Source organism: Gorilla gorilla, chromosome 23, assembly GCF_029281585.2.
Source record: "Gorilla gorilla gorilla isolate KB3781 chromosome 23, NHGRI_mGorGor1-v2.1_pri, whole genome shotgun sequence".
Taxonomy (NCBI): Eukaryota; Metazoa; Chordata; class Mammalia; order Primates; family Hominidae; genus Gorilla; species Gorilla gorilla.
In genome coordinates, this window is record NC_086018.1 from 18,247,417 (window position 1) to 18,267,826 (window position 20,410).

Genomic DNA, 20,410 nt, shown 5'->3' on the forward strand with positions numbered 1-20,410 from the left:
GGCTGAATGCTGTTTGTTTCTAGAATTTCTACACCTGTTTTTCTGCAAGGTCATTTTTTTTCTCGTTTGCTGTTCGTTACATATACTGCAAGATCATTTGATTCCCCTGCAGTTTGCAAGTGCCATCTGCACTGTGGGGGAACCAATCTTCAACTTGCCTGCATTTGGTATTAGTATTTTATTAACTTTTCATTGATCCAATTACGGCTCTTTGACACAATTTTCATCAGTGATGGACTAAGTGTGATCCGGCCTGACCCGCCTCCGGCCGCCGTGAGAAGGGGCATGTGTCGGGCTACGCTCGGGCTTCCCCTGCAGCCCATTGTGATCCAGCCCGCTAGGTGCTCCCTGCCGCCCATTGTGACGCCTGCCAGCCGCAGGCTGGGTCCCCGAGGCGGGCGGCATTTAGGCTCGGTCTCCACAGCCATGGCCGCGACGCAGGAGCTGCTGCTGCAGTTGCAGAAGGATAACCGAGATGGTCGCCAGCGGAAGCAGGAGCTAGAGAAGCTGATGCGCGGGCTCGAGGCCGAGAGCGAGAGCCTCAATCGGCGCCTGCAGGACCTGAGCGAGCGGGAGCGAAGGTGCGCGGGGAACGCCGCTCTACCTGGCGGGCGCGCGAGGGTCGGTCCCGCAGGCAGCGCCGCGAGGTGCTTCGCAGAGTACCAGGCTGATCCGCCCGGGCCCGCATCTCTGCTCTAGGCCCTTGGGAACGGGTGATCCACCCAGAGGACCCAGGTGGGGGACTCGGCCAGGACTTCCCAGTCCTCAATCATGAGCCTGCGGCTGGTCCTTCCTGGCGACTGCGGGATCCTGAGCGACCCAGTCCGCCTTGTAGCGCCAACCTCAGTTTCCCTCTGCAGCCTGCTGCGGAGGCGAAGCCAGGCAGCGCAGCCTCTGCAAGGGGAGGCGCGCGAGGCGGCGCGGGAGCGCGCGGAGCGGGTGCGCAGAAGGCTGGAGGAGGCGGAGCGCCACAAGGAGGACTTGGTGAGGAAGAGTCCTGGAATGGGGCTGGACCCAGGGTGGGGTGGGGCACGGCGGGCGGAAGGGGGCGGGATCCGGGGGTGGGGTGAGGTAGGACCGGCGGAGAGGCCGGCACCGCCCCAAGACCCTGTCCGCAGGAGCAGCACAGCAGGCAGCTGCAGGAGCAGTGGGAGGAGCTGTCGAGTCAGGTACGTGCAGGAGATGGGAGGGCCTGTCTCTTGGTTCCTCTCGGAAGTCCTGCCCTTGCCCTCGCTCTCATTACCTCCCCGTCCCTGTGTCCGCTGACACCCGTTCCTCCAGAAGCCCGGTAAACCCCGCCCTTACGAGCCCCGCCCCTAGCTCTTCTACTACGGAGGGGAACCACAGAGCCAGAAGAGCACGGAGCAGCAACTCGCAGCCCAATTGGTGACGCTGCAGGTGCTTGAGCGGGACCCTGAGGTCTTTAGTAGGGGCGGAGCAGCAGCATGAGCGGGGCCGTGACCACCTGGGGGTGTGGCTTAAGGCAGGCCCTGAAGGCGTGGGCGGGGCGTGGATGTGGGCGGAGCATAATCGCCTGGGGGCGGGGCCCTGAGGGCTAGATATGGGCGGAGCGCGGAGGGGGCGGGGCCATGACCAGCTGGGGCGTTGCTTACGACTGGTCCTGAGGACTTGGGCGGGGTCATGATCAACTGGGGGCGGGCACTGAGGGCCGGGGGCGGGGCCCGGAGGCGCAGCGGGTTGCGGGCCTGCGGATCTCCTGACATTCCCTGGGTCCTTCTCAAGAATGAACTGGAGCTGGCGGAGACTAAATGCGCCTTGCAGGAGGAGAAGCTGCAGCAGGTGAGGGCAGAAGCGGGTTGTGTTGGAGGAGGGTAGGCTTTCGAGTGTGGATGGGGAAGGGCCTGTCGCCCCGCCCCCGCCGAGTCTAACCCGGGTGTCCACACCCACGGCGCGCTGCAGACAGCGGAGGCCTGGGCCATATTCCAGGAGCAGACCGTAGTCCTGCAGGTGCGGCCCCACTCAAACGCCAAGGTGCCTCCCGCCTCTGCTCCCCCAGACCTGGGGCGGTAAGTCTCCCAACCCACCGCCAGGACGCCTCCCCGAGGCCTCAGTCCGCACTCTCACCCGCTCTAGGAGGTGCAGGTGAAGGTGATGGAGGCTGCGGAGGAGCTGGACGCCTGGCAGAGTGGCCGGGAACTGTAAGGGAGTTGGGCCTGCGGGCGCGGCGGGGCACTGTGGGGCCGGGCCGGGCTCCCACCTGCATGCCTGTCCCCGCAGGTGTGACGGGCAGCTTCGCGGAGTGCAGTACAGCACCGAGTCGCTCATGGAGGAGATGGCCAGGGCGGACCGAGTGAGCGCCTGCGCGGGTCCGGGCGGAGTGGGCTGGAGCGGGACACCCCTCCCCATCCCCCCCGCGGTACCGCCTCCCCCTCCTCCTGGAAACCAGGCCGGCGCCGCGGGCGCGGAGGTAGCTGGATGCGGCCCTCTCTCCCCGCAAGAGATGCGGCTGTTCCGCGGCCCTCGCGCGCTGGCCATCAGGTGAGCAGGGCGGTGGGCGCGGCCGCGGTCCCCCAGGTGCCCGCCCGAGCCGCCGCCCACCTGCCCGCCTTTCGCCCTGCAGGCGGTGCGTGCTGGGCGCGCTGCAGGTGCTGCTGACGCTGCCGCTCCTCTTCCTGGGGCTGTCGCTGCTCTCGACGGTGCTGTTGGACCCCGGCGCCGTCTCCGCGTGGCTCTGGAGCCTCACCTCGGAGACGACGCTGCGCCGCCTGCGCTACACGCTGTCCCCGCTGCTGGAGCTGCGCGCTAACGGGCTGCTGCCAACCTAAGTGCAGCGCCCCGCGCCTGGCTCCAGGTGGACTCCAGGGCACCTGGCTTTATTTCTGGTGCACTCCTCTCCTGAGAGTGTAGACCAAGGTCGCCTAATAAACTCCTCAAGGGATGAAGCTCGTGGGTTCGTCGTCTGTCTCCCATGTCACGTAAGAGCTTGACTAGCTTTTCAGCCTCCAAAGATTCCTTCCTTTCTTACAGCTCATGGATTTAGATCCACTCCCCAGTAAACAGCATTTTTAGTTTTTCAGGATACATAATTTGCCATATTGCCAGAAACTTGTACATAGCATTTGACACTTTTTCCTTTGCCAATTTGACAAGCTGCCTTTTTCAAGTATTGTGATTTGAAATTATTTCTACTATATTTGAATTTATTTCTACCATTTGTAACATGTTGATCCTGATTTTTCAATGCTCCCCTTTCCTTCTGTTTATTTGGGAAGTCACACTCTGTATTCTGGTATTCTTACTACTTGAGCTCAGCTCATCGCTGTCATCTTCCCCTAAACCGCCTTGAAGCATCTTAGGTCTTTTCCCTCTGATTACATGTGCTTTTTTTTTTTTTTTCTTTTCTTTCGAGACGGAGTCTTGCTCTGTGCCCAGGCTGGAGTGCAGTGGCATGATCTCGGCTCACTGCAAGCTCTGCCTCCCGGGTTCCAGCGATTCTCCTGCCTCAGCCTCCCAAGTAGCTGGGACTTCAGGCGCCCGCCATCATGCCCGTTTAATTTTTTGTATTTTTAGTAGAGACAGAGTTTCACTGTGTTAGCCAGGATGGTCTCGATCTCCTGATCTCGTGATCCGCCCACCTTGGCCTCCCCAAAGTGCTGGGATTACAGGCATGAGCCACCGTGCCTGGCCAACATTTTCTCCAGATATCTTACTGAGTCCTAATTTCCACTGTGGCCAGAGAATACACTCTGCGTGATTTTAATTCTCATTTAAAATTGAATTTTAATTTTAAATTAAAATTTAAGTCTCATTTACTGAGACTTGTTTTGTGGCCCAGCACAAAGCTTGTAATGAACATTGAGAAGAAAGTGTATTGTTGCTGTTGACAGAGTGATTTTTTTTTTTTTTTTTGAGACGTTGTCTCGCTCTGTGGCCAGGCTGGAGTACAGTGGTGTGCAATCTCGGCTCACTCCAACCTCCACCTCCTGGGTTCAAGTGATTGTCCTGCTTCAGCCTCCCGAGTAGCTGGGACTACAGATGCATGCCACCATGCCCAGCTAATTTTTCTATTTTTAGCAGAGACAGGGTTTCACTGTGTTGGCCAGGATGGTCTTGATCTCTTGACATTGTGATCCACCTGGCTTGGCCTCCCAAAGTGCTGGGATTACAGGCATGAGCCACCATGCCAGGCCGACAGAGTGTGTTCTAAATACCCAGCAGGTCCAGGTGAGTGACAGGCTTGTTCAGGGCTCCTGTGTTTACTTTCTTGTTGGTAGCGCCGTCAATTGCTTATTGTGAAATGCCCCTTCATAAACAGCCATACACATTTTGATTATGGATGGCCAGTCTTTTTTCCATCTGTTATTTTTATCTTAGATCTGTCTTCATATGTAAAGTGCTTTGGTTATAATCAGCACCTAACTGGGTCTCACTTCTTCAATTCATGTTTATAATCCCTGACTTTTAAATTGGGCTGGTAAGTCTGTTTCTCCTTTTCTGCCTTCTTTTGGATTAGTATCTTTTAAAACTCCTTTTAACTTATATGCTGACTCATATTTTTTATTAAGACAGTCTCACTCTGTCATCCAGTGTGGAGTGCAATGGTGTGATCTTGGCTCACTGCAACCTCCACCTCCTGGGCTCAAGCGATCCACCTCAGCTTCCTGAGTAGCTGGGACTACGGGCTTGTGCCACCATGCCCGGATAATTGTTGTATTTTTTGTAGAGATGGGGTCTCGCCATGTTGCTCAGGCTGTTTTCAAACTGCTGGACTCCAGCAATCCACCCACCTCAGCCTCTGAAAGTGCTGGGATTACACATGTGAGCCACTGTGCCCAGCCTATATTTTTATTTGTACTGCTCAGGACTCAACTGTGCTTCCTAAAGCTGAATATTTGTGTTTTTCAACTCTGGAAATCCCATTAGAAGTTGATTGGGGTCGGGCACAGTGGCTCCAATCTCAGCACTTTGGGAGGCCGAGGCGAGCAGATCACCTGAACCCAGGAGTTCAAGATCAGCCTGGCCAACATGACAAAACCCCTTCTCTTCTAAAAGTACAAAAATTAATTAGCTGGGTGTGGTGGCGTGCAGCTGAAATCCCAGCTACTTAGGAGGCTGAGGTAGGAGAATTGCTTGAACCTGGGAGACAGGTTGCAGTGAGCAGAGATCACACCACTGCACTCCAGCCTGGGCGACAGAGTGAGACTCCGACTAAAAAAAAAAAAAGAAAAAGTTGACTGGAGCTTTTCATTCAACTTTTTTTTTTTTTTTTTGACCCTGTTACCCAGGCTGGAGTGCAGTGGTACCATCATAGCTCACTGGAGTCTTGCTCTTCGGCTCCAGTGATCCTATCTTTCTTACCCTCCTGAGTAGCTGGGACTACAGGCATGCACCACCATGTGGCTAATTTTAAATTTTTTTGTAGAGACAGGGTCTTCCCATGTTGCTTATGCTGGTGTTGAACTCCTGGGCTCAAGCAATCCTCCCGCTTTGGCCTGCTGAAGTGCTGGGATTAGGAGCCACCCCGCTTGGCTTTCCTTTCCTTCACACTGCATGTTTGGTCATTTCACTGTTCTGATCACTGATTTTCTCTTCTTACCTGCTCCTGTTTAGCTGATCTTTTGGAGTTTCTCTTTTGTTTCAGGTCTTTATTCCTATCTGCTTCAGATGCAGGGCCTCAGTGGATGGGAGTAGATGCTTGCTGGGTCTAGTCACACAAAGATTTTGGAGTTCCAGAGCACAGCACTTCAAAACAAGCAAGAGGGAAAGACTAGAGCAGTGGGAAGATGCTGCGGAGAGCCACAGACAGGCCCCCACGGCAGCCCTGAGGGAGACAGTTTTGGAGCGTGCAGACAGCAGTCAGGACAAACACAATGTGTGTTTTGGTGCACCTATGCCGTGGTGAGATTGTGGGAATCTCATGTTTGTTAAGCCACAACCCGTGCTCCTCGGCCCCAGCCTTTGAGTGCAGCCAACGCTGGGCCCCCCTCTCTAGGGGCAAATCCAGGAACTGCCCTTTGGCTGAAGGTGGACTTAGGACTTGACACAAAACCTCACAGATTCCAACACAGCACTATTTTGGGTTTTTATTTTGTTGATGTTGGTTAAATCTTATCTCTTTTTTTATACACAATACTTCATGTACCTATGAAATAAAACAGGTAGGGAATATGTCCAGTGCAAACAGAGGACTCACACCTGTGCATAGACAGCACCATCCAATGATTGTCGCTGCAGTCCATGGCATTACCAAGGCTGTGCCACCCACGTGCTGCCCCAGGAGGCGCTACCAGGTTCTTTGGGCCACAGGCCTCTCCTCCACTGCATGTGGCGGCAGGGCGGGGAGGTCGCAGGGCTCCGTGATTGTGGGGCAGCTTCGAGGGCACATGGGGCAGAGGGCCTCGAAGGTCCCCTCCTCAGTAGGGGATGTCATTCTGATAGTACTGGATCATGTCGTAGGTCCGGCTCCTGAAAGGCCAAGAAGAGTGAACGGAGATGCGAGGAGCCAGCAGGGTCTGGGGTCCCTCCCCGCAGGGAGCCCTCCCTGTCCAATCAGCCCCTTATGGCTGCGCAGCACCTGAAGGTACAAATGTCCCAGGCGTGCCCTCCCCCACCCAGTGACCACATCTCCTGCTCCAACCCGGGGGCCTCCGAGGCCACCTCATGCTCCTCAGCCAAACCGCCTCCATCCGTGGGAGCCACTGCTCTGCCACATGGGCCTCAGGCCCCTTGGCTCGTCCTGGCCAGATGCCTCCAAGGGATCTGTACACTCTCCTCGCACCTCGGGAGAGCCCCTTCTCGCCCTGCCCCAGCCCCTCTTGAGGTCCTGTCTGCCTGGTTTCTGTGCTTCCTATGAGCAAGAGCTCCTTCTGTGCCCAGCCTCCACAGTGCCCTTGTTAGGGTGCCGGACCCAGGCGCCACCTGGGGGCAGGTCTCAGCTTCCGCTCACGCTCCTCCGGCAGTTCCCCATGCAGATGGCCATGCCTGGGCTCCTCCTCCTAGTCTGGATGTGGTCTGTCCCATGGCACAGCCTTGGGCTCCCACATGCCCCTCAGGGCCTTAGCAACCCCACATGTTTAAGTGCTGCCCCCTTCGGGGATGGCTCACTTGCTGGGATCGCCATCCTCCCTTTGTTCAGGCCGGACCCCTCAAAGCCACCTCTGACTCCCACAGCAGGGAGCCTGTCAGCCCGGTGCTCTGCCTTCGGACCCTGAGCCAGCCCTCCCCAGGGCCCCCTGCACCCATCTCCTCCCACCACAGTAGTGACCAGCAGCCCGGCCTGCACCTCCAGTCACTGCCCATGAAGCAGCCCGAGGCAGGCGCAGGGAAGGAGTGGGGTCTGACTCCTCAGCCCTCCTGGGAGGAGGGAGGCCTGACACCAAACTCAGTTCTAATACTCCTGGCCTTGTGTCCCCATTGCTCCTTCGGCCTCACAAGCCCTGCCCAGGTAGGCCCGGCCTCTGCCAAGTCTTCCCCTCGGCACACCACAGCCCCCTAAACCAGCACCCCACTGCTCCTCAAGAGTTCCTGTCAAGGCTTGGGTCTTCATGAGAGGGGCGGCTTGGGGACAGCAGAATCCTCATCGCCTGGTGCAGGCAAGGCCCCGCAGGTGCCCAATGGCCACCGAGGCAGTGGGTGAAGGCAGGGGGGCGGTGCACTCACCTGTTGCTGAGGAAGCAGCTCTGGATGACCTTCATGATGAAATTTGCAGCCTCGCGCTCAGTCATGTTGGGGCTAAACCTGTGCCTGGGGGAGAGGCTGTGTCAGGGCTGCCATGGGCAGGGCCGTGCTGGCTCCCTGGCCCAGTGGGAGGAGGGTCTTCCATGGGGACGGACTTCAGCTGAGAGCCACGCCCTGGAAATGTACCTTTGGGGTCCACATGTTGGAAGATGGGGTGCTGTGAAGGCCACGCCTGGCCTATCATGGGCCCTGTCCCCTTCCCAGCATCACCTGAGTGGCCCCATGGCATTAGGGATCTAAGCACTGGGGAGCTAAGCTACTGCAGCCCCAGACCTTAGGGTGGAGGTGGGGTGGGCGTAGCATCCTTGACATAAATAGAGGCCCCTGGGTGGGTCTTTGGTGTGGCCGGCACAAGCAGGGGCCCCTCACAGTCGTGGTCTAGGGGCAGAGCCTCACCCAGGAACCCTGTCTGCTCTGAGGTTCCAAGGAGATGACAACCACAGTGACAATTACACGAAAGGTACCTATCTTGGATGGAGCCTCAGCTAATGGACAACTGTCCCCCAGATGGCCTGCGTGTCCACCAAGGAACCTACTTCAAGAGCTTGATTGTCTGGCCGCGAAAACAGGGCAGGCCCGTGTCCAACATGAGAGTGACCAGGGAGACGACCGCGTCCATGTAGGGCCTGGGGAGAGATAGGAGGGAGCGGTGGGCTGAGGCCAGCCTAGGTGGTGGCCCTGCCTGTAGTCCTGTGGCCTGGCTGATGCCAACAGCCTCAGGTGTGGGCTTCTGCCACCCACCTCGCCTGCCACATCTTGCACGTCCCCGAGGCAACTTTCGATCTGCTGCACTTGGTAACCCGTACCGCCCAGGCAAGGGCTGCCCACACGCACTCTTGACAGGCTGAGTGTCCTGCCCTGTCCCCCACATAAGGCTGCCGGCCATGGCTTCTGCACCTGGGTGGGATGCAGACACGCTGACCTGCCTTTCTCTGCAGGGCAGTGGGGATGAACCCAGGTTGGACTGTGGCCTTGGCCAAGTGACCTGTATATGAAACTGGGACAAAGCCCATCTTTGGCACGTAGCCTGTGGGGTGGCAGGTGCTCGGCTTTGGTGACAGGGTGGATGGGATGCCCAGAAAGGGAGAGCCCATGGCTGAAGGCGTGGGCAGGATCGTGGGGAAGGTGGTTGGAATCAGATGCCCAGAGCAAGAATTTACTGGCACAGGTGGGCAGACAGAGGTGACCAAAGGACAGGTGTAGGTCAGCAGGTGGCTGCTAGCACCTACCTCACTCTCTGGAACCAGATTCCCTTCATCCTAAAGGGGACCTCAGAACGTTCCACACACTCCCTCCGCCTCCACCCTGGCCCTCACCCAGGCTCACCGCACAGCCAGGTAGCCTCGGACACACATCTCCATGAACCACTTGAAGGGTGTGGCCTCCATCTTGCCCCCCATGATCATCACCATCTCATCCGTCAGCTTGATGTCGGGTTCCCAGCCGAGATTGCCGCCCGGCGAGCTTTCAAACATGAAGCCGAAGTCTGCAAAACCCCAAAGAGCTGCCTGTGACTGGGTAGGAGCCAGGGCGGGCAAGGACGAGTGGTCTGTTTTGAGGACTGGAAAAGGACTCTGCAACAGGGAACACCCCCTCCACCCCCAACAGGCAGGTTGTGTTTTCTTGGGGACAGTGATGGGGTGGGTGGTGGGGCAGCAGGCAGAGAAAGAGAAGGGAGGAAGTGGAGGAAGGAGCCAAGCTGGGGCACTGAACCTGGACGAGCCCCACTCCGCCCAGCTCCAGCTTCTGACTCAGAGCAATGGCGGCTCTTGCCCCAGCTCCCTGGGGCTGGGGCTGGGGCCGGGGCCGGGGCCAGGCACCCTCTACAGCAGAACAGCTTGGTGCCCGACAGTTCGGACCTCAGAGCTGGACCCTGACACTCCTGGCAGGGTGGTCCTGGGCATTCTCCTCTCTGTGGGGTGGAGATCCCTATCCACCCCTGGGTGCCAGGGGTGAAGGGAGAGGAGGGTGGCGCTGTGGCTGGCTGACCGATGTGGATGATATGGCCCTTCTTGTCCAGCATAATGTTGCCGTTGTGTCTGTCCTTGATCTGCAGCAGGAACAGCAGGAGGCTGTAGGCGGCCATGCTTCGGATGAAGTTGTAGCGGGCCTGTGCAGAGAGCGCCCTGGGCTCAAAAAGGCCCTGGGGCCTGTGGGCATTCTCCCTGGTCCCACACCCAGGATCCCTGGGCCTGTGGGCACTCTCCCTGGCTCTGTGCCCCCACTGTGGAGGCAGAGCCGGAATCAACAAGCCAGTCTTCGGCAGCAGGAGTGACAGGGGCTGTCTGTGGATGTGGGGGTGCAGGCACTTCCTCCCACACTCAGAACTTAACTTTCTTCTAAGGAGTCCAGCCCAGCTCTACATTCTTTTGACTCCCAAAGTGGCTTACAGATGCCCTGGTGTTTTTTTTTTTTTTAAACGGAGTCTCGCTCTGTCGCTAGCCTGGAGTGCAGTGGCATGATCTTGGCTCACTGCAACCTCTGCCTCCTGGGTTCAAGAGATTCTCCTGCCTCAGCCTCCCGAGTAGCTGGGACTACAGGTGCCCACCACCATGCGCAGTTAATTTTTTTACTTTTAGTAGAGATGGGGTTTCACCATGTTGGTCAGGATGGTCTCGATCTCTTGACCTCATGATCTGCCCGCCTTGGCCTCCCAAAGTGCTGGCATTACAGGCGTGAGCACTGCGCCCGGCCAGGTGCCCTGTTTTTTTTGTTTTTTTTTTTTTTCAGATGGAGTCTCACTCTGTTGCCCAGGCTGGAGTGCAGTGGCGCAATCTCGGCTCACAGCAACCTCTGCCTCCTGGGTTCAAGCGATTCTCCTGCCTTAGCCTCCTGAGTAGCTGGGACTGCAGGCGCGTGCCACTACGCGCAGCTAATTTTTGTATTTTTAGTAGAGACAGGGTTCACCATTTTGGCCAGGATGGTTTTGATCTCTTGACCTCGTGATCTGCCCGCCTCGGCCTCCCAAAGTGCTAGGATTACAGGCGTGAGCCACTGTGCCCGGCCCAGGTGCCCTGGTTTTAACCCTTAACAAAGGATGACTGAGGAGAGCAGGGTGTGGGTGGAGGCTGGGTATGGGTGGCTGGGGTGGGGTGGAGCGCACACGACCTCCCCCGGCCTGTGGCCACCCTGGCTACCTGCTGGAAGGCCAGGGTGGACTCATCCCCGTACTGGCGTGTGAAGTAGTCGTACATGCCGAAGTCTGTCTGGCGGCCCAGCTGGTCCCGGGAGGTGCAGTCGGGGATGCACTCGATCACCCCGCACTAGGAGGAAAGGCCAGTTCTGAGGCACGCCGGGTGCGAGGTGCCCAGGGCTGCCCTACTGGCTCCACTCAGGGAACTTACCCCAGGGGCAGTGGCCACCACGCGGTAGGGAAAAACAAAGAGGTCCAGGCCGACCAGCTGGAAGATGTTCTTGAAGAGGTCGATGATCTGCAGGGCCAGCATGTCCTGGAAGCCGGGAGGCGCAGGATGCGGTCAGTTGGCGTCCTTGCACCCCAGCAGCTCTTCTGGCTCATGCAGGGCAAAAGCCGAGCACCCAGAGATGGAGTGAGGTGGGGAGACCACAGCCGAGCAAGAGTCTGGAAGGCCTTCCTTTCTGACCACCGGGGGCTGGACTCAGGCTGCTGGGACCACCAGGCCCTGGGCTGAGCATGGGGCTGAGCATGAGGCTGAGCTGTCTGGTGGGTGTGTGAGATAAGGCACCCAACCCCTGGGCAGTTCCCTCAGGTGGGCACTGGCATGGCAGGGACAGTGGGAAAGGGGCTGGAAGGAGAGGCCTCTGGGTTCTGCAGAAGCCCTAATTTACCCCGTGGCACCTGAACCATATAAGAGAAGGAAAAGATTCACATTTCTGCATATGAGATTGGACTCTGGCGGGCCTGGAGCCTTGGGGAGCAGCAAGCCCAGTCCCCAAGCCTACTCGAGGCCTGACCCCGCTTACCTGCCGGCAGTCGTCTCCCACTTTGAAGATGGCTGCCTGCCAGGAGATCTTCTGGCCGTCGGCCTCCTGCGTGCTGCACTCATCCTCGGAGTCTGAGCGGCACCGCAGACCTGCCCGCAGGGAGAGAGGCTGCTGTTAGCCTGTAGGCAGTGAGAAGCCCTCTGAGGGCGCCAGGGATGAGTCCTCTCACATGCCTGAAAGGAACCCCAGCAATCTTGGGGATCACTTCTTCAAAACCCCAAGGAGGCCAAGGAGGAGCCCAGCAGGGCCCAAGGAAAGCCTTGGAACAGCAGGTGGAATCCAGGGTTGGAGTCTAAGAACATTTAGGCTGAAATGGAACTAAAAACAGAGCCCCATTTCATCTGCAGTGAAGACCCAGGTGTGCCTGGGTCAGTGTTGGGTGCTGTGAGCTGGGGGGCAGGAGGAATGTGTCTGTACACTGCGGTCCTGCGAGGGCTCAGGGCCAGTGTGCAGACATGGCCATGGGAGGCAGGTCCCTGCAAGGGGTGGCAGCCCCCTCTCCACAGCTGGCCACACCGTCTGTACTGGGTTGAAGAGTGTCTCCCTAAAATTCAAGTTCACCCCAAACCTTACAATGTGTCCTTATTTGGAAACAGGGTCTTTGCAGATGTAATTAGGTTAAGACAAGGTCACAGTGGATTAGGACAGTCCCTAATCCAATGACTGATGTCCTTCAAGGGAGATCATCATGTGAAGAGGGAGGCGGAGATGGGAGTGGAGCATCTGCAGGCCAAGGTGAGCCCAGGACTGCTGGCAACACCACCAGAAGCTGAGGAAGCAAGGTGTGACCTGCCCAGAGCCTTCAGAGGGGGCACGGCCCTGATGATGGACTCCAGCCTCCAGAACTGAGATCGTCCGTACAGTAGCCCCGGGAAACTAACACCCCCAATGGCCCCGGGCCCCTCAGCCTCAGGAAGGAGTCTGCTGGAGCATGCCAGCTGACTCACGGCAGACGGACCTCTGGGGTGGCACATCTGTCAGTGCATTTGAGCTCCCTGCCATCCCCCAATGAGGGGTCTGACTGAGTGAGGGCAGACAGATGGACAGACATCATCTTTTATGGAGAGCTGTACTAAATTTAACACATGCCAAAAGAAACTGGCATTAGCAAGGAAAAGCACTGAGCTCCCAAACAAAATCAGGGTTCTTTACTGACCTTCTTTTTCAAGTTCACTAACTCCACATCGCTTCACTTTGAACTTGGCCAGATATGGGGCTTTTGCAGCACTGAAAACAACAAAAAGAATGTGGCACCCATGATGCAGCCGAGAAAAACTTCATACGCGGACGCTGTGGAAGCGGGGGATGGGTAGGGTGAGGCACCCACCTCTGCATCGGGGTCCCAGACTTGTAGTCGATGTCCAGCACAATGGCCTCAGGGTTGCTGGGCAGGTAGCAGCCTGTGCAGGGACAGAGGAAGTTACAGGGAGTGCATGTGTCACCACAGGTGAGCCAGAGTCAGTTTCCAACACGGATGTTACACGCGTGTCCACCCTGCAGGCACACCCCACCCCTGTGGAGGGGCCTCTGGTCCTTGTCCAGGGCACCACTAACTTATTATTCTGTGGCCGCTAAGGGTCCGTCCTCCTTGACTCTTCGACTCTTCCAGCCATCGACCAAATGAGTCTGCACCTTCTGGGAAATGCTCTTCCTGGAGGAGCACTGAGCCCCATCCTCATGGATACAGCCCTACTGCTTCTGGGGGTGCGTGTGAGGCCTGTCCTGCCTCCACCTGCCTGAGCAACCCTCTGAACAGCCCTCCATTCTTGGAGTCCCTTTTTTTTTTTTTTTTTTTTTGGATAGAGTCTCACTCTGTCACCCAGGCTGGAGTGCAGTGGTGTGATCTTGGCTCACTGCAACCTCCGCCTCCCAGGTTCAAGCAATTCTTCTGCCTCAGCCTCCTGAGTAGCTGGGATTATAGGCGCCTGCCACCATGCCTGGCTAATTTTTGTATTTTTAGTAGAGATGGAGTTTCGCCATGTTGGCCAGGCTGGTCTCAAACTCCTGACCTCAAGTGATCCACCCGTCTTGGCCTCCCAAGTGCTGGGATTACAGGTGTGAGCCACCACGCCTGGCCTTCCTTACCCATTTGAATACTACTCTCTCAAAAGCCTTACTTAAATGTCACTATGTCCATGAACTGTCCTTGGTTCTCCCAGCCTTTAGGACTTTTGTCTAACACGTTTCTTTTTTTCTTTTTGAGACGGAGTCCTACTCTGTCGCCCAGGCTGGAGTGCAGTGGCTCGGTCTCAGCTCACTGCAACCTACGCCTCCCGGGTTCAAGCGATTCTCCTGCCTCAGCCTCCCGAGTAGCTGGAATTACAGGCGCCCGCCACCGCGCCTGGCTAATTTGTGTACTTTTAGTTGAGACGGGGTTTCACCAAGTTGGCCAGGCTGGTCTGGAACTCCTTACCTCAGGTGATCCACCCGCCTTGGCCTCCCAAAGTGCTGGGATTAAGGCATGAGCCACCGCGCCCAGCCAACATTGTTTCTTTATGCTTATTTTATATCTCTGTGAGTTCAAGCTTCTTCAGCTCAGGGACCATGTCTTACTCATCTTTTTAACAGCTACAATACCTAATGTCATGCCTTTTCTTTTCTTGTTTTTGCTTTTTTGAGACAGAGTCTCACTCTGTCACCCAGGCTGGAGTGCAGTGGTGCAATCTCGGCTCACTGCAACCTCCACCTCCTGGGTTCAAGTGATTCTTGTTCTCAGCCTCCCAAGTAGCTGGGATTACAGGCACGCGCCACCATGCCTGGTTAATTTTTTTTTTTTGAGACCGAGTCTTGCACTGTCATCCAGGCTGGAGTGCAGTGGCGCAATCTTGGCTCACTACAAGCTCTGCCTCCCGGGTTCACACCATTCTCCTGCCTCAGCCTCCCGAGTAGCTGGGACTACAGGCGCCCGCCACCACACCCGGCTGATTTTTTTGTATTTTTGGTAGAGACGGGGTTTCACCGTGTTAGCCAGGATGGTCTTGATCTCCTGACCTCCGGTGATCCACCTGCCTTGGCCTCCCAAAGTGCTGGGATTACAGGCATGAGCCACCGCGCCCGGCCCAGGCTCCCCCTTCTCAGTGAGTGCTCAGTAAATGTGTGAAATAAGAGGACAAGGGAAAGCCTGTTTCTGGCCAAGGAACTGCCAGTCCCCAAGGGGGATGTGTGCTCCTTGAGTCCTGAGAGGTGGGCTTTGACGGGAGCCAAGCTTGGCCTTGCTGTGGGGTACAGGGAGAGGGGGGCATGCCATCTCCTCCTCTTCCTCACCTGCCCTTCTGCCTGCTCCAGGCTGTGGCTCACACACAGGCCCCTCTGTGCTCTCCTGCTAGGGCCCTGCTGGCTTCCCTGACCTCTGGGGCAAGACTCAGTCAACACAATCTAGAGCCAGGGGCTGGGGACTTCTGTGCATGCCCCTTGCAGTACAATGCTTCCAGCTCTTTTTGCCCCTCCCCAGCAGTTGTGGCCTTCCCGATGCGGGAACAGAGGCCCTGCATACATGTCCTGCCCTCTCTGGGAAGCCGTGCTGTTGTGTGAGCTCAACACAATGTGTTGGGAAGAAATGGTTAAACGGGGGTCCTGCAGGGCACTCCACAGCTGACACCAGCCGCTGTGAACATCTGCACAGGACAGACAGAGTTTGGAAGACAAGTTTCTGCCAATAGTTAGAAATGCAGAGAGAGGCCGGGCACAGTGGCTCATGCCTGTAATCCTAGCACTTTGGGAGGCTGAGGCGGGCGGATCACAAGGTCAGGAGATTGAGGCCATCCTGGCTAACACGGTGAAACCCTGACTCTACTAAAACTACAAAAAAAATTAGCCAGGTGTGGTGGCGGGCGCCTGTAGTCCCAGCTATTCGGGAGGCTGAGGTGACAGAGCGAAACTCCATCTCAAAAAAAAAAAAAAAAAAAGAAATGGAGAGAGAGCTGCCCAGTGAAGTCTGGATTTCCATCTTCTCTTGAAAAGCTCAGCTTGAATTCCCATGTGGCCACAGCCACAGGCACCCAGAAGCGACTTCCCATGGAGGCGGTGGGGGGGTGGTGCTGATGGGTCCCAGCACACCTGAGCCGTCCCACACTGGGCCCACCATCCCCTCGTCTGTGTGACCTGCTCCTATAATGCTGGAGCCTAGGAACCCTCTTCTAGAGTAACAGCTACTGAGGTCAGTGTCAGCCTCCAGAAAAACAGCAGGCAGCAAGGAAGATGAAGGGCACCCACTGACGAGCAGCTCCCGCTCACTAGCGGCAGATTCTGGGGAGGGGCTGGGGTCCTGGGGCACCAGGCACCGTGGGCCCAAGCAGGTGTGGGGCTGGCCAAGCCACTGTGTCCACATCCTGCAGTGCCTGGAGAGGGCAGCAGCCTTCACGCCCCACCACCCGCCTGCAGGAAGAGGTTGGTCTGCGCCTCCAGAAGCCACCTGCTCACCCGGCTGCACCTTCACTTCAGACAGGGCCGACAGACAAGCCTTCTTTCTCTCGTCGCCTTTAGGGTAGGGCCTGAGAAACAGGAAAGAAATTCTTGCTTTGTCTCCTGGAGGAACCGGCTGCTGGGGGACAGCCCAGGGCCCCTCCTGCCTGGATTGCTCTCTCTGTCCCTCTCTTCCCGGCTCTAGCTGCTCCTAGTGCAGCCAGGCACCACTGGCAGCGATTCTTGCCCTGCATTCCTCATGGAGAATCCCCGACAGCCCCGGAAGGGCTGTTTTCCGGCAGGCTCTGCCCCTGCTGTGTGCGGGAGTGTGTGGCTGGGGGTGGTGGGGGTAATAATGTCTGCCACCTGCTGCCACCCAGGAAATGCTAGCTCCCGTCCTTCATATCGTGGGTTAGAAGCTGCCAGCACTGCTATTCTCAGCACCCAGCCCAGAAAAGGGCCTCAAAGTGACCAAGGTCAGAGCAGCGTAAGCATTGGAGACAGCCCAGCATTGATGACTCCAGGGTTTCATCCCTTATGAATGCACAAAGCCACCAACATCCAAGGATAGTGTCAGGTCCACATGAATGGAAGGTCTAGGAAAACGATGACAAGAGCTGCAAAAGCAGTCTGGTTTTCCTGACACCAAGAGGATCGATCCTTCAGAGTGTGGAGAGGGCAGGGTGGCCTCAAATTGTGAAGTCATGTGCTAAATTCCGCAAACCTCAGGAATGAAACTAAGCTGTGTTTCCTGAAACTGGTGTGGCCGTGCATTCTGCCATACCTTCAAGAGCCCTGACTCACCCCAAGCAGTGCTTCCCCACCCACCCTGGCTGTCCATCAGAACCACCAGTGGCCCCGCTGCTAGAGACTCTCATTCATCTGGTTGGGGCCAGGCAAGGGTATTTTTAAAGCTTCCCAGGCAATTCTGTTAAGCTGCAGGGACTGGAACGAGATCCCAGAAGGTGGTTTCCGAAGCACTGCACTTACTTGATGATAGCCGACACGTTGGTGATCTTGTTAAAGAAATCAAACTCCCGCTGGTAAAAGTCCTTTGCTGGGCCCGACAAGGAGCCTGTGATCTCCTCTACTAACTGCTCCAGGAGGTCGCCGATGTCAGCTGCCAAGGAAACAAAGAGGCTGAGTCTCTGTGGCTGTGGCAGAGGCCCCTCAGGAATACCAGCGCTGTTTCCCAGGCCCCAGACTGGCGGTGCCCAGAGTATGCTCTGCAGGCTTGGTGAGACCATAACAGCTGCCGTGTGCCCCTTTTGCTGTGCTGACACAGCCGACGCTGCTGGGAAGCTAAGCTGGTGCCTAAGCGGAGCTCAAGGCAGGGACCAAGCGCACAAGTGGACGTGGAATCCTCACTGCTGCACACGCTACACACGCAGGAAGAAAAAAGCCCGTGTCATTTAGGAATGTCACAGGGCGTAGAATCCTCACTGCTGCACACGCTGGGAGAAAAAAGCCCGTGTCATTTATGAATGTCACAGGTGAAGCAATGAAAACTAATTCTTACTAATCTCTACCCTGAATACATGTCTTTTTTTTTTTTAATAGAGGCACACAGTGGGCGGGGCTCTATATTAAATAGTGCCTCTCACTATTCAAATCCCAGGCTGAATTTAAATTCCTGGGCTCAAGAGATCCTCCTGTCTCAGTCACCTGAGTTGCTGGGACTACAGCTAGTAGGTGGGACTACAGGTGCGCATCACCACATCTGGCTTTTAAAGTATCCTTTGTGATGAAACGGGACGTGCACGAAGCACTCTTGCCGCATCTAAGGCAGGCGCTGTCCTGAGAAGCACCTGGAGCTTGTCTGATTTTGGAGCCTGGACTAACCTTTTTCACAGACCTTTGTTTTTACTTGAAGAAATGACTGACAGACAACATATAGCTATTCAGACTTAGGGATGTGGCAGATGTTTTCCTGAAAATGAACAAAAAATAAATCTTCCACTCAAAGGAACTGAAAACATTTTTTTGGAAAACTTGGATCTGCTGTTGTGAGCTCAACAGCTTCCCTTAAAAACTCTTTCTGGGCCGGGCGCGGTGGCTCATGCCTGTAATCTCAGCACTTTGGGAGGCCGAGGTGAGTGGACCACAAGGTCAGGAAATTGAGACCATCCTGGCTAACATGGTGAAACCCCGTCTCTACTAAAAATACAAAAAAATTAGCAGGCGTGATGGCGGGCGCCTGTAGTCCCAGCTACTCGGGAGGCTGAGGCAGGACAATGGCGTGAACCTGGGAGGCGGAGCTTGCAGTGAGCCGAGATCGCGCCACTGCACTCCAGCCTGGGCGACTAATCAAGACTCTGTCTCAAAAAAAAAAAAAAAAACCTTTCTGATAAGACTGGCAGCATGTGAACAAATATGATTTTTCCACACTGTACAAAGAAATGCATCAACCTTTGAAAGATGTGCATAACTCACTGGCCTATATTTTATAAATGCCCACTGTTTGATGTTATAAAAGCTTTTGTGGGTCCAGGTGCGACGTAGGCAGACTTGAACAAAACACAGCATGAGAAATTTACTGCCAAGTTTAAGATGCCACACTGCAAGTAACCTTTTTTTTGGAGATCCTCCTGCCTTGGCCTCCCAAAGTGTTGGGATTACAAGCGTGAGCCACCATGCCCGGACTGCAAGTAATCATTAAGAAGCTAGGCTGAGCTACAAAAAATTAAAAATTAGCCAGTCATGGTGGCGTGCACCTATAGTCTCAGCTACTTGGGAGGATGAGGCAGGAGGATCGCTTAAGCCCAGGTGGTCAAGGTTGCAGTGAGCCGTGATTGCGCCACTGCACTCCTGCCTGGGAGAGGGACCCGGCCTCTAAAAAAAGAAAACAAAAACTACCACTTCTCAAGTGTGGTGCAGTATCAGAAAGGATCTCCACAATGACCTGAGAGACTGCTAACATACAACTTCCTTTTTCAACTACATTCACTTCAACTGAAACAACACTGCAACAGATCAACTGCAGAAGCGGAACGAGAATGAGAATCCAGCCGTCTTCTACAAGGAAATGCCACTCTTCTGGCTCACTTTTTAGTTTTTTGGGGAAAGTTATTTTCCCAAAAAGATGTTATTTATATTAACATGTAATGAATGGGCTTACATTTTCTGAAATTCTGTCTTAATCTCTAATCCTCGTTAACACTGACAGCTAATGCTCATATTAAACAGCGCTCTTTGAGGACCTCAATAAACATTTCTGACAGTGCAGGGGTCCTGAGGCTGTGCTATTTGGGAACCGCTGCCCTGGGCTGACGGCCCCTTCCTCACATGCAGTCACAGTTGTGTTGACCATGGAGACTCTGCAGAAGCAGCCACTGGAGCAGAAGGGTCTCACTCGCACTTGGGAGTGCAGGGTGGCATCGGACAGCAAGTTAGCAAAGGTGTCATGAAGGAGGGGTCCTGCTCCCCTGTGTGCTGAAAGGTGAGAAGTGCCCCAGCAAAGGGTGGGAGTGGAGGGGCTGGTGAGCTGGGGCAGTGCAGGCTGGCGAGAGCCCTGGGGGCTGTAGAAGGTGCTTGGCAGTGCACTGAAGACAGGAAGTGAGGCCTGTGGGAGGGCAAAATACTCACGGTCTTTCTGGTGGCCCTCTTCATCTAGATAAATGTTAGTCTTCATGTTCCAGATGAACTGGTGCGCCAGAAGCTGGGATTTAGACGCTGCCCACAGAATATACTCCCGCACATAGCCCATCTGCAGGAAAGCAAGGTCCCTGTCAGCCAGGCTCGGCCCTCTCCACGAGGAGGGCCTTGTCAGCAGCTGCTGACTCCCGGCATTTGGTAGACCAGGCAAGGGTAAGGCCCGGTGGCTCCAGTGGTGTGGACAAGCTCTCCAGGATTGATGGTGAGTCCAGCCAGTGGCCAGGCCAAGTTCCAGCTGGCTGGGGGCTGGGACCTGGGGGGCAGGGTTGCAAAGAGGGCTACAGTCAGCCTTTGTCTCCTCTGTGTCTTCCCATGGGTTTAAGAAGCACAACTCTCAAACCAATTTCTGGGGTTGTCAAGTACGAGAAAAAGCAGGCTGGGTACTAAAAACTCACTTGTGAGCTGGTTGTTTAGAACAATCTTCCAAAGTGATAGACAGGTTCCAGAAACATGCAGAGATACCTCCTTCACAAATTTACACACTGATATGATTAGGTTTTGTGTCCCCACCCAAATGTCATCTTGAATTGTAATCCTCAGGTGTTGAGGAAGAGACCTGGTGGGAGGTGACTGGATCATGGGGACGGTTCCCCCTTGTTGATCTCATGACAGCGAATGAGTTCTCAGGAGATCTGATGGTTTTATAAATGTTTGACAGTTCCTCCTACACACACACTTGCTCTCTTTCGCTTGC

The 20,410-nt window shown here is 55.8% G+C and overlaps 2 protein-coding genes across 11 annotated transcripts in view; one reads left to right on the forward strand and one right to left on the reverse strand.

The window, feature by feature from the left end:
- The first annotated feature begins 285 nt into the window (after positions 1–285).
- On the forward strand, positions 286–2,903 carry LOC101134240 (transmembrane protein 191B). 6 transcript variants are annotated; one of them, XM_055375019.2, is made up of 10 exons: positions 286–581; positions 861–984; positions 1,119–1,169; positions 1,321–1,398; positions 1,744–1,800; positions 1,921–1,968; positions 2,095–2,159; positions 2,239–2,311; positions 2,408–2,499; positions 2,582–2,903. In XM_055375019.2, exons 1-10 carry the CDS (start codon positions 286–288, stop codon positions 2,784–2,786), a joined length of 1,089 nt encoding a protein of 362 aa, XP_055230994.1. In that variant the 3' UTR covers positions 2,787–2,903. The 6 variants fall into 6 exon arrangements, with proteins under 6 accessions (XP_055230994.1, XP_055230995.1, XP_030863421.1 ...); XM_055375020.2 differs by lacking the exon at positions 2,095–2,159 and having other exon boundaries at positions 1,921–2,027; XM_031007561.3 differs by having other exon boundaries at positions 2,239–2,499.
- A 3,115-nt stretch (positions 2,904–6,018) lies between these two features.
- PI4KA (phosphatidylinositol 4-kinase alpha) overlaps positions 6,019–20,410 on the reverse strand; it is a 150,728-nt gene continuing 136,336 nt past the window's right edge. For 2 of the 5 annotated variants that reach the window (XM_055375015.1, XM_031007555.3), the window contains 14 exons: positions 19,648–19,768; positions 17,053–17,182; positions 16,081–16,151; positions 12,989–13,061; positions 12,818–12,888; positions 11,641–11,750; positions 11,043–11,147; positions 10,836–10,961; positions 9,688–9,808; positions 9,025–9,184; positions 8,440–8,595; positions 8,235–8,324; positions 7,621–7,704; positions 6,019–6,426 (listed from right to left, as the gene is read on the reverse strand). In XM_055375015.1, the coding sequence (XP_055230990.1) occupies positions 6,375–6,426; positions 7,621–7,704; positions 8,235–8,324; positions 8,440–8,595; positions 9,025–9,184; positions 9,688–9,808; positions 10,836–10,961; positions 11,043–11,147; positions 11,641–11,750; positions 12,818–12,888; positions 12,989–13,061; positions 16,081–16,151; positions 17,053–17,182; positions 19,648–19,768 (1,470 nt within the window). In that variant the 3' untranslated portion in view covers positions 6,019–6,374. Of the gene's footprint in view, positions 6,427–7,620; positions 7,825–8,234; positions 8,325–8,439; positions 8,596–9,024; positions 9,185–9,687; positions 9,809–10,835; positions 10,962–11,042; positions 11,148–11,640; positions 11,751–12,817; positions 12,889–12,988; positions 13,062–16,080; positions 16,152–17,052; positions 17,183–19,647; positions 19,769–20,410 lie in introns of those variants that run through there. The other 3 variants (XM_055375017.1, XM_031007558.3, XM_055375014.2) reach the window with 2 other exon arrangements.